The following is a 16,907-nucleotide window of genomic DNA, read 5'->3' as shown; positions in this document are numbered from 1 at the left end:
AAAAAAAAAACCTTTTTAGGTTTGATAAAACAAGTGTCAATCAACACTGCAATATTAAGCCCTCTCGCTTACAAAATATGCAGTTTTGCAATTATGAATCTGGTGTCTATACAAAATAATGAGAGAGCATGTGGACTGACAAAAATAGCTTTTTGAAGTTCATTTTTTTTATGGTAAGTGGTTGCATAAATTTTGTTCATGTGAATCCACAAGTTTTATAATTGCATTCTATTTACCAGTCAATTCTTAATAGTATCAAATCAATTGTATTGAGTAGAATTTACAGTTTGTTCCATGTTTTTCTCTACAATTTGTTCCATAAATATATTAAAAATACAAAATTAAATTCAAAGATTTATGTCAAGATTTATATCTTTTAATGTGTTATTTTTAAATTAAAATAAATTAAGTAAATATTAATTTAAAAATAACACATTGAGTTTATTAAAAAAAAGTCATCTCCGATGCAATTTAAGTTATTTTAAAGCTGATCACGTAATTGGTTTGTTAATTTTCAAGTAGCCATTTAAACTATAACTCTGCAAACAGTAAAGAATATAAAACACTTTATTAATTTTAGTTATTTGCACTTTTCATTGTCGTGTATTGGCAGCAAAGAAAAAGATGTTTTTGTGATATAGGGTGTGTGACAAGTATGCAGTGTGTATCCAAAAAAGAAAAATCATCATAAATCATCTTCCATGTAAAAATCCGCAGCATTCAAAAATTTAAAATAAATTTACCAATAGTCTAATTTCATTTCAAAATGTACAAAGCTGTGGGGATCCCTTAGACCAAAATGCAACAAAAGGGATGGATCTTTATGCAAAATATTATAATTTATGCAAAAAAGTATAGTCGTACATACAACTTATTTTAAGTTAAATCCACTTAATGCAGCGCTGTATAAGAGAAAACAAGCATATCATGTTTTGAGTATTTAATAAATTAAAAAATTGAGTAAATTTACATAAAATGGATGAATAATGACAACAGTCCCCATGACTGAATACATCTCTGTTAATAGAAAATAATTTAAAGTTTTGTTAACTTGAATTAATTTTGTTAAGGTGACATTTAAGAGATTTTTGTCAACATGACTAGAAAATTCCAGCAAAAAATTATATATTCTTCAAGTAAAAACCCCTGTGAACTAATTTTTTCACTGAAAGTGTTGCAATTGTGAATTGAAGTGTATTTTGGTGCAATCCTGGAAATGTTGCAGTTAAAATAAGATATTAAATGACTTCCTCTTCATTCTGCAAAACAGAAATGTAGGTATAGTAATTATTTGTTTATTCGCAGTAATGCGTAACAACAACAACAACAACATTTATTTATATAGCACATTTTCATACAAATGGTGTAGTTCAAAGTGCTTTACAGGATGATGAAAGAAAAGATTATATGAAACAAAATAAGATTATGCCATACTGAGTAACAAAGAATAAAGTTAGGTCAGGTCAGGTCAGGTCAGATGGCCAGGAGGACAGAAAAAAATAATAATAAAAAAAAGATGGACTGGAGAGAGAAAAAAAACAAAATCTGCAGGGGTCCAAGGCCAAGAATTAATGGGCAATCATAAATCATTTATATTAGGTAGATCAGTCCTTATGGTTTTCAAGGTTCATATGGAAGAATTTGATGATGATGATGATGATGGTGGTCATGTGGACATCTGGGGTGCTGCCTTCAATCCATCCATGTAGGGACTGCATGGTGCATTGATCAGGTGTTGGTGGCGCACAACGCCATAACAGAAAAATTAAAAAAGAACAGCAGAAAATAATGGGGATTAGTATAGATTTTGGAGCCTTGGTGAAATGATAATTCAATGCACAATAGTTTAACAGGAATACACTAAAATGTAGCTATGAAAATGCCATGTTTTTTAAAATGGTACATCATATTAGCCTGGTGAATTCTTATTGGTAAACTATTCCAGACTTAAGGTGCATAACAGCAGAAGCCTGCCTCACCACAAGAATTGTAAGCAGACACTCATTCGAAGATCTAAGTTTATGACTTGGAGTGTAAGGTGACAGGCATTCCAAAATATAGGACGGGATGAGATTATTTAAAGCTTTGTAAACCATAAGCAGTATCTTAAAGTCAGTTCTAAATGACATGGGTAACCAATGTATTGACATCAAAACTGAAGAGATGTACTCGGATTTTCTTTTCCTAGTGAAGATTCTGGCTGCTGCATTCTGCACTAGTTCCAACTGAATGATGTCTTTCTTGGGTAGTCCTGAAAGGAGTGCGTTACAGTAATCTAGTCAACTAAAGACAAAAGCGTGAACTAACATTTCAGCATTTGCAAAGTAATAAGGGATCTACCTTTTGCTATATTCCTTAAGTAAAAAAATGCTGTCCTAGTAATCCGATTAATATGTGATTTTAAAATGTAGGTCAGAGTCAATAGTTAGCCCTAAATTCTTTACATTCATCTTGACTTTTAAACCTTTTGGATCAAGTTTATTTCTAATACCCTCACTATATCCATTTTTACTGGGTATAACTTGCCCAGATGAAAAAAAAAATCTTTTGGTCATACTTTTGTAAATCCTTTTGAATGTGTTCATCTCAACTTATGTTTTAACAAACAACATTTCATTTCATTGTACAACTCTGCAACAATGAAGAGATGTTTTTTAGGATCATGTCCTTCGTGGCAGAGTTTCAAAGAAAAATCCATATTTGAAAATGCCAAAGAAAAAGTTTAAAATGGGCAAATGGACACAGACGTTGGACAGAAGATACATGGAAAAGCGTATTTTCAGCAGGCCAGCATCCTGGAGTTATCTTTTCTGTGTTGCAGGCGACACTGGTGTTCAGTGCATATTTAAGAAAGAAGCCAACTGAGAACCTGTAAGATGTTTGTTTCTTAAACTGCAGACTGTGATCTATGCATCCTCTTATGTGGTTGTGAATCTGGGCCTTCACCTCCTTTTCTATTCTGGTTAGATCCAGTTTGCCCTCTTCTCTCAAGACAGTAATAGACAGCTTTGTATGAAATCTTCAGTTTTCTGGAAATCTGTCAAATTGAATAACCTTCATTCTGCAAAAAAAAGATTAATATCAAGAAAGCTGTTTTATTCTGCCCATTTTTGAACCCAGAACTGAAATTTAGGAATAACAGTAACTTGCAAAATAAATAAAGACAATTTTACTTGCTTTTATAGAACAGAATAACCGGTTTCATCGGTGCTAATACTATTACAAAAGTTTCTCTAATAACCAATTTAACATTTACACATGACTAATTAAGGATGAGCTAAGGGAGTCCCTGAATGAATGGCTTCTGAATAAGGGGCTTTGTAGACGTATGTAAATAATACATTTAAAATAATTTCAAGCAGTTGGAAATTGTTGGAATCACTAGTACTGTCTTGAATGTATTTTTAAGTCAATTTAATGGTATCTTGTTTCCTGCCTTGTGCCCTGTGTTGGCTGGGATTGGCTCCAGCAGACCCCCGTGACCCTGTGTTCGGATTCAGCGGGTTGGATAATGGATGGATGGATGATTTAAATAAAAAAAAAAAAAAAAAAAAAAAGGGGAATTGATTTCCATCAAACCAATGGAAAATATCTGGGTGATTACAGACTTTTGAATGCGAGAGCACAACTTAGAGCACTTTAAAAGTTTTAATCAAACAGAAGAAAATCTTAGAACAAATTTTCTGCATATATTTATAGCTAGTCTTTGCATCCCTTTAAAACTTCATTGTTCAGTTTATATTGTTTTAATATAACTTTTTTTTTTTTTTGCTTTTGAGTTTCTTTGTATTTTTCTTCTCTGTACAGCAGCCTAAACAATGAGTGCCGTCTCAACTCCTTGTTCACAAATATTAAGTGAAATTTCTGGAAACAAGTTTGTGTCACCCTCCACCCTTCGAAGACCGATCAGTCAGACCAGCACCCCTGTACTATCAGACGTCCCAAGCAATGATGATGAATTGGAAAGAAAGCAGCGCCGGAAGTCAAGGGTTATTGATCTGCACTTGGGCACAGACAGCTCTGTACAAGAATCTCCAGCACAGAGGTAGTTTTTTTTTATTTATTTGGCCTATTGCATCTAACATGAGAATGCGGCAAACCATCTTTTTATAATACAATGCGCTCTCCTTTGTACTTTTACAGGAGTTTGTCTGGTACTCCAGCTGCTGTGCCAAAGCTGACAAATTCACAGATTTCTGAACATTACTCCACTTGTATCAAGCTTTCAACAGAGAATGTAAATACAATATTAATTTAAAAATACAGTATTTTCCGTGTAATATTTGTTTTATGCTTTATTTTTAGTTTTTTTTATGTCAGAGGCACATCAGAATTCTTGCACGTGTTTGTCTGGATTATGCAAGTAACATTCTGTAAAAAGAGTGAAAGGAAACCTGGCAATACAAACACACACTTTTTTTTTTTTTTTTTTTAACCTCTCTTTAAATTACAAGACGGTCTTTGGGTTTGCCTGCAGTCTTTTCTGACACCATTAAACACAAACAAGGAATCAATCCCGAACAGTATTCTTGCTCATCGGGTGCAATTTTGGGTACACACTGGAACTTACTCATAGCAGGGGGAACCAGTTAACATGCCATGTATAACTTTAGGAGTGTGGAAGGTCATATGATGTCTGTAATGCAAGGAAACTGAAGCATCACTCCTTATTCTTTGTAGTTGTATATTATTTTTGTATCTATCCGAAATAATCATGTTTGATGCTTGATTATCAAGGTTTTGTCATAAAAATAACAGGCATAGGGACCATCAGGGTCAATACTTTGAAGGACTCTCAAGTTTAAAGTGTATTCTTTTAAAGTGCCAGTGTGGTTAAGTTTCTGGGACAGTATGTGATATGTATATAGTATAAAGAGTGTCAAAAGTAATTACTCTTTGTACATTGAAGTGAGAAATAGGTCCTATGGAGAATGGCAGAACAACATGAAGAAATATCACAAACTTTTTGGTGACACTCTGCTCCATACTTTGCCAAACAGTGAGCTGTTAAGAGTGCTTGTCCCTTTAGTTAGGGATTATGGTTTAGTGATGGGACCCCCGAGTGACTTCTGATTGGATTCTCACAGAACATTTAGAGGGTGTTTCTGACTCCAGAAGTAATTCTGGTAATTCTTACTGGAAGTAAGCCAAAGATGGGGTTTAAAAGTCACACCCTACCAGCAGCTCATTGAGATTTGAATTAGGAATAAAGGTCAGGCAAGGGCTCATTTGTAGGTAAGCAATTAAGAGAATTTCGAGAAATAAGAAAAACTGAGGTGAGTGTGCTCTGTAGGTGTTTTGAGGCACTGTGTTTTACATGTTGGGCGAGTGGTGATATTCTAAGATCCAGGCACCTAATTTTCCTAGCTAAGGTCTATTGCTAGAGTTTTAGCTGGTTCTATTTATTTCATACTTTTGGTTCTAACTTTCTATTGGTCTTTCTTCCTTGTGGTATAAATAGCAAATCTGACATGCTTGATTTTTAGAAATGCACTTTCTTCACTCTTTGATCTACTGTAGGTTAGGGTGGCTCACAGAGTTACCCGCCATCACAACACACACATGCTCACCCACACAACGTCATCTACAAAGACTTGCTAGTGTTCTAAATGTCATCTTTTTAAATGCACAAAAAGAGAAATTGACTTTTAAGAAATGTTCAGAAGAATTCTGCTTTATGCTATACCTGTTACAGGTCTTGACAATGACATTTCTTTTTTTGCTCTACATGCTGTGGCATAGATCTTTTACTAATTCTTCTTTTCAGAACTAATACTAAAGCAGGGAGTACCTTTTACATTTTTGAGCAGCAAATTGCATATTTTATCTGCAAGAAATATGGGAGTTCCAGTATTCCTGTTAACATAGGTTGCATAGAGACGCATAAGGAAGGAACATGCCCTGGACAAGGCAACATTACCTTACAATTTACACTTATGCTCAGTTTATACTTGCTAGTTGGCATCGGTAATATGGCTTTCACATGTAATAGAAGACCACAAAACATGTAGAAACCCATGCAGACATAGGAAGAATATACTGTATAAGGTCAATGTAAACGTTGTTCCTGATAGAACTTGAACTCGGCATTTTTTTTTTCTCTAAAAGTTAATCAATGTGCTGTTTTTAAATAATTATTACCAACAGCATTTATTTATTTATTTTCCCAAAAAGTTTAAGTTTCAGTAACTGTCTAGACTTTTGGTATTTGGTATGCCATGCTTGAACACAGATAAGTATTCTACAGTGTAAAGTTTGTCATCAATAGGAAGATTGAAATGGTGTTATTCTTACTCCCTGTAAAAAGATCTAGGCCCCAGAAAGTGGCTGTCTGGAGAAGTGCCATTAATGGCAGTTAAAAATGTCCTTAAATTGTTGTGTACTTTCAAGAACTAGTCAGTCAGTCATTTTCCAACCCGCTATATCCTAACACAGGGTCATGGGGGTCTGCTGGAGCCAATCCTAGCCAGCACAGGGCTCAAGGCAGGAACAAACCCCGGGCAGGGATTCAGCCCACTGCAGGGCACAAACACACACACACACCAAGCACATGCTAGGGACAATTTAGGATTGCCAATGCACCTAACCTGCATGTCTTTGGACTGTGGGAGGAAATCGGAGCACCCAGAGAAAACCCATGCAGACATGGGGAGAACATGCAAAGTCCACGCAGGGAGGACCCGGGAAGCAAACCCAGGTCTCCTTACTGTGAGGCAGCAGTGCTAACACTGTGCCACCTCAAGAACTGTTTTTTTTTTTTTTTTTAATTTTATTTTGCATTATATCCGTGCCAGAATAGAGGCAGATTAAACATTTTGCATTCAACTTTTTTGGCAGAAAATAACAACCAAGAATGCATTCAATCTTCACTTGATTGATTATATGTCAGATATCCTGAAAGAAAAAGACTCTGCACTCACCAACTTCAAGGTATGAGGTGTTTTAATTTTTTTTAATGAAGCCAATGTTACTTCGTGCAAACTTGTTTACTAAATTAACCAAGTACTTTACACAACTGGTTTAAAGTCGGCTAATTTCTTGCTCTTCTGTTGCTAAATATGGAGGGATTTATAATCCCTGTAAGATTTATTTGCAATATGTAGCTTTAGCTTTGTATCAAAATGGTTTTCAGTTAGTTAGTTATATTTATTAAGTTATTTTCTAGGCACTCATAGAGCTTTATTTAGACTGTGGGGAACCTTTTCAACCACCATCAAAGTGCATTATCCAGTTGGATGTTAGCAAAACAGCACTGTTGGCATAAAGTAGGAAAGCTAAACTGAAAAGCTTTAAAATTAAGTGTAATATTAAGGTGTTTTTTTATCCTCATTATATTCGAGTGTAGATCTTGCTGGATAACTAAGTCACTTCACAGTGTCATGCTTAAATCAAGTTGCAGTCTGTAATATTTGTTCTATTCAATTTGAATAGGTTGCTGCTGGTACACTGGATGCAAGTGCCAAAATATACTCTGTGAGAGTTGATGCTGTTTATGCAAATACATACAGAGTTCTGGGAGGACTAGGAAAAGACTCTAAATCAGCTGATGGTAAGCTGAGAAATTTTGATCTGTATCTGCTGATACAGTAAGTCAAGCCTGGTTGATTGTGAACAGTGCTTAATGTTAGTGTAGTAAAAGTCTGCTGTGTTATGAAAATGTTATGCTGTTGGTAGTGTACATAATATAGGAATGTTCTGTAGATACGTAGCACATGTACTTGCTATACTACACTATATAACATTTTAAAGCTTGGTGTTTTGTTAATATATTCTTCTAAAATCTATTCTTTTATGATGTTGGAGTACTGTATATTCATTTGTTCTATAGCTTTCTGTAGAACAATGACTGACATTTATTTATTTTTTTCACCACTGTTTTAGCTCTTTTTATCATTTAGAAATTTCAAAACATGTTGTAAAGAACATGCAAAAATGTAACTTGGCATTCACACTTGTGAGACTTTTATAGCCATGTATAGATTGCACCTTTAACATTTAAGAAATGTTTTGTACAGTAAAACACAGGCTAGTTTTTGAATACTGTATCTTATTGTCTCAGTTTAGCTTCATGACTTGCCTGTTATTAATTATACCAAGTAGTACACCAAAATCCCCTTAACAATTTCAAGAACCTTTGCATCTTGAACAATAATCCAAAACTGTCCTGCACTTTTTACAAGGTGAGCTATGTAGTGAATAAAAACAATAAAAAGTACACTATAAGCGAATCAGTCGTACATCTAAAATCCCAAGAATTTGGGTTGCAGGTTACAGTCTTTCTCCTGCTTCATAAGTCTACAACAAGTTTCTGACCTTTGCCAAATTCAAGGAATATTTGGCATGATCAGAATTTAATTTTAGAGCTGCCATTATAGTTGGCCATAAAGTCACAGGTAAAGTATAGTAAAGTGCACGGCATACTTCTCTGGAGAAGTTTGAAGATCAGTGTGGAGGAAGTGATGCTGCTATTTAGTATCATGTAGGTTCTGCCAATTAAGAAGAATAAGATCCAGTTGCAGAAGGTGTCTCAGTCATCTTTGATAAAATTACTGTTAAATAATATATCATCTCTGTGCACTGAATGAACTAGGTCTAAACTATTTGATATATTACAATTACATTGGATGTGTCTTGGCACCAGTCTCTCAAAGCATTTAACAACAATAGGAGTGAGTGGCACCAGTCAATTACCATTAAGGCAGACAACCTTTGTTTGTCACAAGTATCATATTTGTCTTTTTGAGGCAAATGGAAACTGCAGATTCTCTCAGAGATAGCAAAGTGGTTGCGCAGGCTTTTAAATGGTTATTTCTTTCTAATATGATATGCATACATTTATGATACAGGTAAATATGGATGTAAATGATAAAGTACTCTTTTTAAAGATTTCTTACATATTGATTTAAGAAAATAAAATTGTTAGCTGCTGTTTCTAGCATTTTTAGAACCCGTTTTTTGTATTTCTAGTGGAAGTCTTTTTCTGCAAAGGTTTCATAATTGTAACCTTTAAAAAATACTATTATTGTTGACAGTCCTTGAATAAACCAGCAAAACGTGCCAAGCATATAGATTTAAATAAAAATTAGGTTATTCTCGAACAATCATATCAATTACTGCCACATTAAAATTTTACCCTTGCCAGATGAAGAGAATGCAGTACTTGCGGATGGACAGGAAGATGGAGAATTAGAGAAACGAAAAACGGTCACAAAAGCAAAGAAGGTTGTCCGGAAGAAGATGATTGAGCAAAACCTTTCGAAAATTAACCGGGCAGATTCTAAGGGAAAATGTGAGGTACAGTATGTCAGTGTTTTTAATAATAATAAAAGAAAGTTTTTATTAGAAAGTATGTCTTTTCTATTTATGTAAATTAATTAATTGATTTGAGAATTCATGTACACCTAAATCAACTAATGCTTGCTTGAAGTGCTTTATTATTATTATTATTATTTGTTAACACCTTTTTAGGTTGACCCCGTATTTCAGAAGATGGCATCCTCCTTTGATGAGTCAAGTACATCTGGCGTCTTCTTTTCTCTGCTTCGCAGTTTCAATTGCTATAATGAACTGCAGTTCCCCACTGATATAATTTTGCTTCGTTCCAATGACATTGAAGAGTTTCCATCCATTGCTCAAGTTAGCGTGCCTCAGCTAAAAGGTAAAATGGCCTATTATGCTGAAGATAGGGTCCATAAGCAGGATATCTTTATAAGCTGCAGGTTTTTTATAAAGTATTTAATTATTGTAGGACTTATTGCTGCGTCGCAGTAATGAGACCAGGGTTCATGTCCTGTGTCCTCCCTGCATGGAGTTTGCATGCTCTCCTTGGGTTTCCTCCAACAGTCCAAAGACAATGCAGGTTAGGTGCATTAGTGATGCTACACTGGCACTGGTATGTGTGTGAATGTGTTCACCCTGCGATGGACTGGCGACCCTGTCTACAAAGGATTGAGCCTTATGCTTGCTGGGACTGGCTCCATTCCTCCCATGTCTCTACTTAGAATTAAGGAGGCTTAATAAAATTGTATGATAAACTAATATGCTTTGCCTTTAGTTTAAGATTTGCGAAACTTAATGACTGCATCATTACTCTTTATTGTTGTAATACAATTAAATAAATACTCAAAAGTGTTAAATATTGGGATTGTTTTTTCTTACATTATCTGATGTTTTGTTGAAATGAAAATGCAAATGCATATAGTTTTAACATTACTGTATACTTCATTGTGTTTATTTTCACTGCAGTTCTTCTAGAGCAAACAAAACAGCAATGTTCCATTTGCCCATCTCTTGAAGATTTTTCTTTTATGAATTGGACAAATGAGGCCAATGACCAGGTATGTTTAAACATTATAAACTAATAAAATTTCTATCCCAACTCTATATAATTATGTTGCCATAATACAGGTTTAAAAATACCTATGAAGCTTTTAAGAATGACTATGGCACCCACCACAAGATTGCTTCCTAATGAATAAATAGCCAATTTTTAACTATTATTCCATCCTGTGGAGAACATACAAATAAAGGTTTATTAAATAAACAAATAAAATATAACTCTATTCTTTTCAAACATATTCCTCCCTGTGATGTTTACTTTCTTGTAAATGTAGAATAGAAAAATATAAAGTATTGTAATTGCGAAAAAATTCCCACGTTTCATGCACTTCTGAATATGTTTTACCCATCTTTGCAATTATGACTGTGTGTGTTTGTTTCAGTATGTATGTATGGAAACATGATAACCTGAGAGCGCTTTCAGCTAGATAAATTAAATTTGGCATATGGGTGTTATATCAAAGTGTTTAGTTTTCTATCAACTTTTGGGCAAAACATGTCAACTAGAAGTGGTACTTTACCTGAACACATTTCAAATTTTTTCAAATAAACTGGTACATAGTTCAAATAAACAATTAATTGAAATTTTGTTTAGTAGTTTTTCATGTGAAATTGCATTATAAGAAGAGAAAAATAATTGAAATTTTATATCGTCATTAGTTAGGGTAAGAAATGCAAAGATTATAGAATTTCACCTTAATCAGGTAACTGGAAATGATATCTTAACTGGTATCCGCACTATTACATATGTATTATTACCATTATAAAAATAGAGATAATTTTAAATTTTGTATGATCATTACTTATTGTTAGATATAAAATTTGACCTTGATCAGGTGACTAGAAGTGGTATATTACTGACCACATAAACAATCCGATTTGAAATTTCAGTTTGATTGGATTACCGGAAGTAGTTCTTTGCCACATAAACTTGCATTATAAACAAAGATAAGTGATTGAAGTTTTGTAAGAAACACATAAAGTAGATATGAAGTTTTGATTGTAATCAGACAATCGGATGTGGTATGTACTTTACCTGAACAGGTATAATGAAAGTTGAGTGGAGAACAGTCCGTATTTTTTTATGCTTTATATGAGGTGCTTTACAAAAGACTGGTAAATTGGCACTCATCGATGCCCTTAACAAAAGAACTAACTACAGTTCGTATACGGAAGTATACTTCCAACGTTTGGCAAGGATCATTGTGGCACATCTGGTATAATAAGTTTATTTCCTCGTAGGACTGACGTTTTTATAGGTATCAGTTTGTGTCTAGAATTTAACCACTACTTTAATTGACTGACAACATTTCAGTATGCTTTCTTGACAGTTGATTCTGTGATATTATTGAATCAGGTTTATCTGTTAAACAAATTATCATATTTTGACATTTAGGTACTTGTTACTGTTTTTCTTAAGGCAAATTGTTATTATACAATTATTTAGAGCTGTGTTTTAAATTTACTTTATGCTTTTTTTGGTTTTGAGCTTAAAACACAGTACTTTTAGTGATTCAATAATGTTTGTGAAATTTTCTTCACTGTGCTGGTTCTGAATTTCCACGAAAGGTTATTAATTCATTGGTGAAATTACACATTAGTGTTTGTAAGTATTTGTGTTCAATACTTCTCACGTATGATTGATTATATATGAACACTAACAGTTGGTAAGTTTGTTTTTCATTGTTACACGTTATTTTGTCAATGAAACAAATTTGCTTTATCTGTAATTATGGTGGTTATTTGAACTAATATCATAAATTTTATATTACGATCAATGACATCATTATTTTATTTTTCTGGTAAGATATTTTTAATTAAAGTATAAATATGCTTTAAAATTAAAAATTTTGAAATTTGCATACTGTACCTTTCTGGTTTTTCGCTACACATTTACTTCTTTGTACTTGTGTTTAATTCCACAAATTGTATTTCAGGTATGTTTTAATCTTTCATTAATTCTGTACTGTTTGTGAATAGATTGACATTTCTTCTCATTTTCTGCATTTTTTTGGATTGCATGAACTTTTATTTATTACCTACATTTAATTTTTTATTTGAAAATGAGAGTTAAAAAGCAAACAACATCACATAGTCAAGTTAAATTGGCGAACATGCACTGGTACAGTGTGTTGCCGCCCCCACTACACGACCAAACAACTCGGGATCCTGGTTTGCAATCCCCCAGGCAGACACGCGGTCCAGTCCCACCCTCCAGAAATGACCCTCTATCTGTCGCAGCTAGGTGTTACGTGGGTGACCCCTTGGCCTGGTCCAGCCATTCAGGTCCCGAACAATGATGATCTTATGAGCCGGATCACCCACGGGGGGAAATGCACCACATGGCTGTAGTGCCGTAACTAACGCTCCCTCGCAATGCAGGTGATGTGCCTAATTTGGGACTCCATGAGCAAACACTCATTCAACACAAAGTCAAAGCAACGGTACCCAAGGATTCTCTGAAGAGACACAGTACCAAAGGAGTCCAGTCTTCGTCTTAGGTCACTGGATAGCCTCCATGTCTTGCAACCATATAGCAAGACAGGAAGCACCAGGACTGTAAAGACTTGGACCTTCGTTCTTTTGCATAGATATCGGGAGAGCCACACACCCCTTTCCAGCGACCTCAAGACCACCCCCATATCACCCCCCCCCCCCATGCTGTCCCAGTCCGTCTGCTGACTACATAGGAAGAGTCACCAGAGATATGAATGTCATTGCCAAATTGCCAAGGTAAGTCGACCTCTCAACAAGGTCAACACTCTCACCGCCAACAGGTGCCCAAGAGGTCATTAAAGTCCCGGATCTTGGTTTTTATCCAGGACACTTGCAAGCCCAGACATTCAAACTCCTCACTCAGTCTCTCGAGCTCCCCAATCAGAGCCTCCATTGACTCATCACTCATTAACATCACATAGGCAGAAGAAAATTAATCAGTTGCATACACGTTTATGCTCTGATTTTTCATATAAACATAATGAAAGACAGGGCTAGAACAATATATAATTTTGGGAATCTCTTATATATATTTCTCTTCTGGTTCGTCCTGCTTCCACTTCAAAACCGGTCCCGCCCACACGCAGTCGACACAGTATTTCTCGATTCCTATTAGTCCTCTTCCGTGTAATGCACTAGACTGGCCTGCTGAGCGTAATACATCCAACAAGTACTTGAGGTGCTGACACAACGGTAAAGTAGCTTTACCACCTTTGCGGGAGCCACCTGTGTCTTTACAATAGCTTCTTACACAGCATACATCAGAAGCTAAAAATTATTGTGAACACATTTGAGAATACAACTCTTCTCTAGCGTTTGCTTCCATGGGTGCACAGATAACTCAACCTCCTGGCCACGGACCATACTGATACACGGGCAAATTTATCACCAAATCTCTCCACTATACGCTAACACTTCTACCTCTCCAGGATATGGACAGTTGTATGTTTTTGACACAGCTCAAGCTACTGAAGTATGCTTACAAAATAAAGCAAACTCTGCATGCAGCGAAAATTTACTTCTACAGCTAGATTCCATGGCCAGAACCATCAACCCCTTCGCTAAATCGTACAAACACATGCATGAAATCGCTCGGTCCAATCCAACAGCATCTGTACGAATGGTTTTCAAGGAAAACCCTAGGCAGGATTTATGACGATACAATGCCCCGACATGTCACACCGATGTTGCAGCGATTCTGTCTTCTCCACCAAAACACCTATGCACAACTGCGTCTTTCAAGAAGTATTTATTTCTTCTTGATTTCTGAATTCCTCTCTCACCATTTTCCGTTCCTATTCTTACACCGCCATATGCTATGGCGGGCGTCGGCTAGTACCTAATTATTCATCTTATTTAGTAACAGTTTATTAACTATGTTGCACGTGTTATTATTTTTAACTGTTATTTAACTTATCAACAATGTGAAGAAATTACATGGTACAAACACAAAATAACACCGTAATTGGAAATTTTATCTAATCGGGTAAAAGAAATATCAAATGTACCTATTGAAATTTCAAGTTTGTTTTGTTTCACAAGTTGACATATTCATAAAAATTATATAATCTCTATGTATACAAGAAAGTTGAGTGGAGAACAGTTCAGATTTTTTTTTATTTTGAAACACTAAAACTAAAAAGTGCTTTTTTTGTGTGTGTGTGTGATGGTTTGTGTTAAGAAGAAATCTAAAGATAACGGGGAGGGAAATTATGTTTATGCACAGTAATTATTTAGACTCCATGTGGTGGAAGCTCTGTTTATACAGGTGAATTGCTTTCCAATTATCCTTAACCAGTAAGTCATTAAAGATCTGCCACATTTCAGTTTTCTAGATAAAAACATAAACAGTTTAGGAATCTTTTTTAGCTTTTCAGTGGCTGTAAAAAATTAAAATTAAAGAACATTCCAAAGAAGTATGGTATTAAAAAAAGGCACACACAATAATCAGGAAAGGATACAAAGCAATATCCAAGAGTTTGGATGTCCCAATGGGCACCATTGCTTTAATTTGTGAGAAGTGGAAATAATGTCAAATCGCTCAGATACTACCCTAGAAAAAGGTCATCCCTCAAAACTCTCGGAACTAACAAGAAAGAGACTTGTGAGAGGATCCACAGCCAACAATCATTTTGGTGCAGCTACAAAGTTGGTTGCTGAGACTGGAGTAAAAGTGCACTAGTCAACAATGTCAAGAGCGCTACATAACAATTGGCTTCACTTGTGGTTCTGTCTATTAATCAAAAAGAACTGTGTGAAAGTACATTTGGAACATTCTGGACTCTGTGGCAATGTTTGGGAACTTTGTTGAACTCTGAGAAATGCATTGAAATTAATTGAGAAGGGGAAACCTGAACTAGTTTTGTGTGGATTATAATGGTGAAATGGTCTTAAGTGTCCCAGAACAGCAGGGAAGCATCTGCCAACTATGCTGGACCGATTGTGGCCAAAAATGTAATCTGTGCAGTGAGGCAGCAGTTATAACCCACGCTGCTACTGTGCCTCAGACAATAAAAGAAGGAGACGGAATGATAACAAACAGAATGCAACAAAGGGCCACAAACTAGCAATAAGCTTAAAAAACTTACATATATTGTGCTCACAGAATTTAAATCTTGAGGTGCATATTGGCCTAGCCAAGAAGTGGTAGCGTGGGACTGGCTCGTTCCACTGTTTGAATTTGTGGCTTCTGGTAAAACAGGAACATCTTTTTTGTTTCCACTCTGTGTGCAGACACACTTTTTTTTTTTCTTTGAAGATGATAGAAATGCCTTTTTTATTATTTCATAGGGTCTAATTCTGAGGGAAAGATGGTAAAGGTTCCTTTTAAAGCTTTTTTGTGTAGTAGTTGCACAATGCTACTTATGCATGCAAACAAGCCATATGGTGCTGTAGGGAGAGAGCTAGTGCATAACACGGTGTTTTATATTCTATGGCAATACTTCTGTTATTATCGCCATGTTCAGCTAGTGTACCCCTCAAATTAAAATACTAAACGTTTTTTGTTATCAAATGTTCTGCAGTTAGGATAAAAATGTTCCTCTAAGCTCAAATTTCCAGGAATATATTGGGTGAACAAGGTCATATTGCATAATTGATACAAGAAATGCTTTGATGAGTTTCGGCAGTCTACAAGAAATGGTTTTCTGGCTAGGTAAGGATAGGATAGAACCTTCTGACAAAGTTCAAAAATATATGGTACAACTGTAATACTGGCCACACTTCACAAAATGCCAAACTTAAGTATGGTGGAAATGGCAGTATTTTGTTCTTGGCTTGCTTTTTATTGGCAGTGTTTTGACATCTGGTTCAGATACAAATCCTGCCAGAAAACCTGTTTTAGTCTGCAAAAAACTGAAAGTTTAGAAAACATTAATCTTTCAGCAGTATAGTTATCCCAAACACAAGGCCTTTAGGTACAGAAAGATGAATGTCCTTTAGAGTTTCAGTCAAAACCTTAAATATCAATTCTGTTGAAAATTTACAGCACTATTTGAAAACGGCATTATACAGGTGCCATCCAATTAATCTAATATTAGATTAATATTCTAACTAATTAATACAGTATATATATATATATATATATATATATATATTTGTTTTTATATATATATATAAAAAAAAAAAAAAATTATATATATATTTATTATATAATATTCTAACTACCGTAATATATATATATATATATATATATATATAATTTTTTTTTTTTTAAATATATTTTTTTTTTTTTTTTTTTTTGAATTTCAGTGCTTTGACATAAAAATATCCCAAACAAAATTTCACTTTTATTTTTAGCAACGTGTATGTGCATGTATTTATGTATCAGTATTACATTCCTTTTCCACTTTCTCTTTTCATAACAGAGTTTGTCAGAGATGTGGGAGAAATTTAAAAAAGATGATCATGTATTTGATATAAATGCTGAACCGGAGGCAGAGAATGAGGCGGTGGACTTTGACTTTGATGGGGATGCCTGTGATGCAAATGGAGATGAAGACGATCTAGGTGCTTGCACTGAGCACCGGGAAGCCTTTGCTATGGGCAATGCCCCCAAAAAAAGGCAAGTCTGA

The 16,907-nt window shown here is 34.9% G+C and overlaps 2 protein-coding genes across 2 annotated transcripts in view; one reads left to right on the top strand and one right to left on the bottom strand.

The window, feature by feature from the left end:
- fam136a (family with sequence similarity 136 member A) overlaps positions 1-16,907 on the bottom strand; it is a 429,951-nt gene that overhangs the window by 22,917 nt on the left and 390,127 nt on the right. The window lies entirely within an intron of this gene.
- The window catches only part of ncaph (non-SMC condensin I complex, subunit H), a 28,086-nt gene that overhangs the window by 1,427 nt on the left and 9,752 nt on the right, over positions 1-16,907 (top strand). The window contains exons 2-9 of the mRNA XM_028798480.2: positions 3,808-4,045; positions 4,144-4,237; positions 6,838-6,930; positions 7,432-7,549; positions 9,143-9,294; positions 9,469-9,658; positions 10,246-10,337; positions 16,701-16,897. Of these exons, the coding sequence (XP_028654313.1) occupies positions 3,819-4,045; positions 4,144-4,237; positions 6,838-6,930; positions 7,432-7,549; positions 9,143-9,294; positions 9,469-9,658; positions 10,246-10,337; positions 16,701-16,897 (1,163 nt within the window). The 5' untranslated portion in view covers positions 3,808-3,818. The remainder of the gene's footprint in view (positions 1-3,807; positions 4,046-4,143; positions 4,238-6,837; positions 6,931-7,431; positions 7,550-9,142; positions 9,295-9,468; positions 9,659-10,245; positions 10,338-16,700; positions 16,898-16,907) is intronic.

This window comes from Erpetoichthys calabaricus, chromosome 1, assembly GCF_900747795.2.
Source record: "Erpetoichthys calabaricus chromosome 1, fErpCal1.3, whole genome shotgun sequence".
NCBI lineage: Eukaryota > Metazoa > Chordata > Cladistia > Polypteriformes > Polypteridae > Erpetoichthys > Erpetoichthys calabaricus.
Note: the sequence above shows the minus strand (reverse complement) of the source record. Positions and strands in the feature narration are given on the sequence as shown.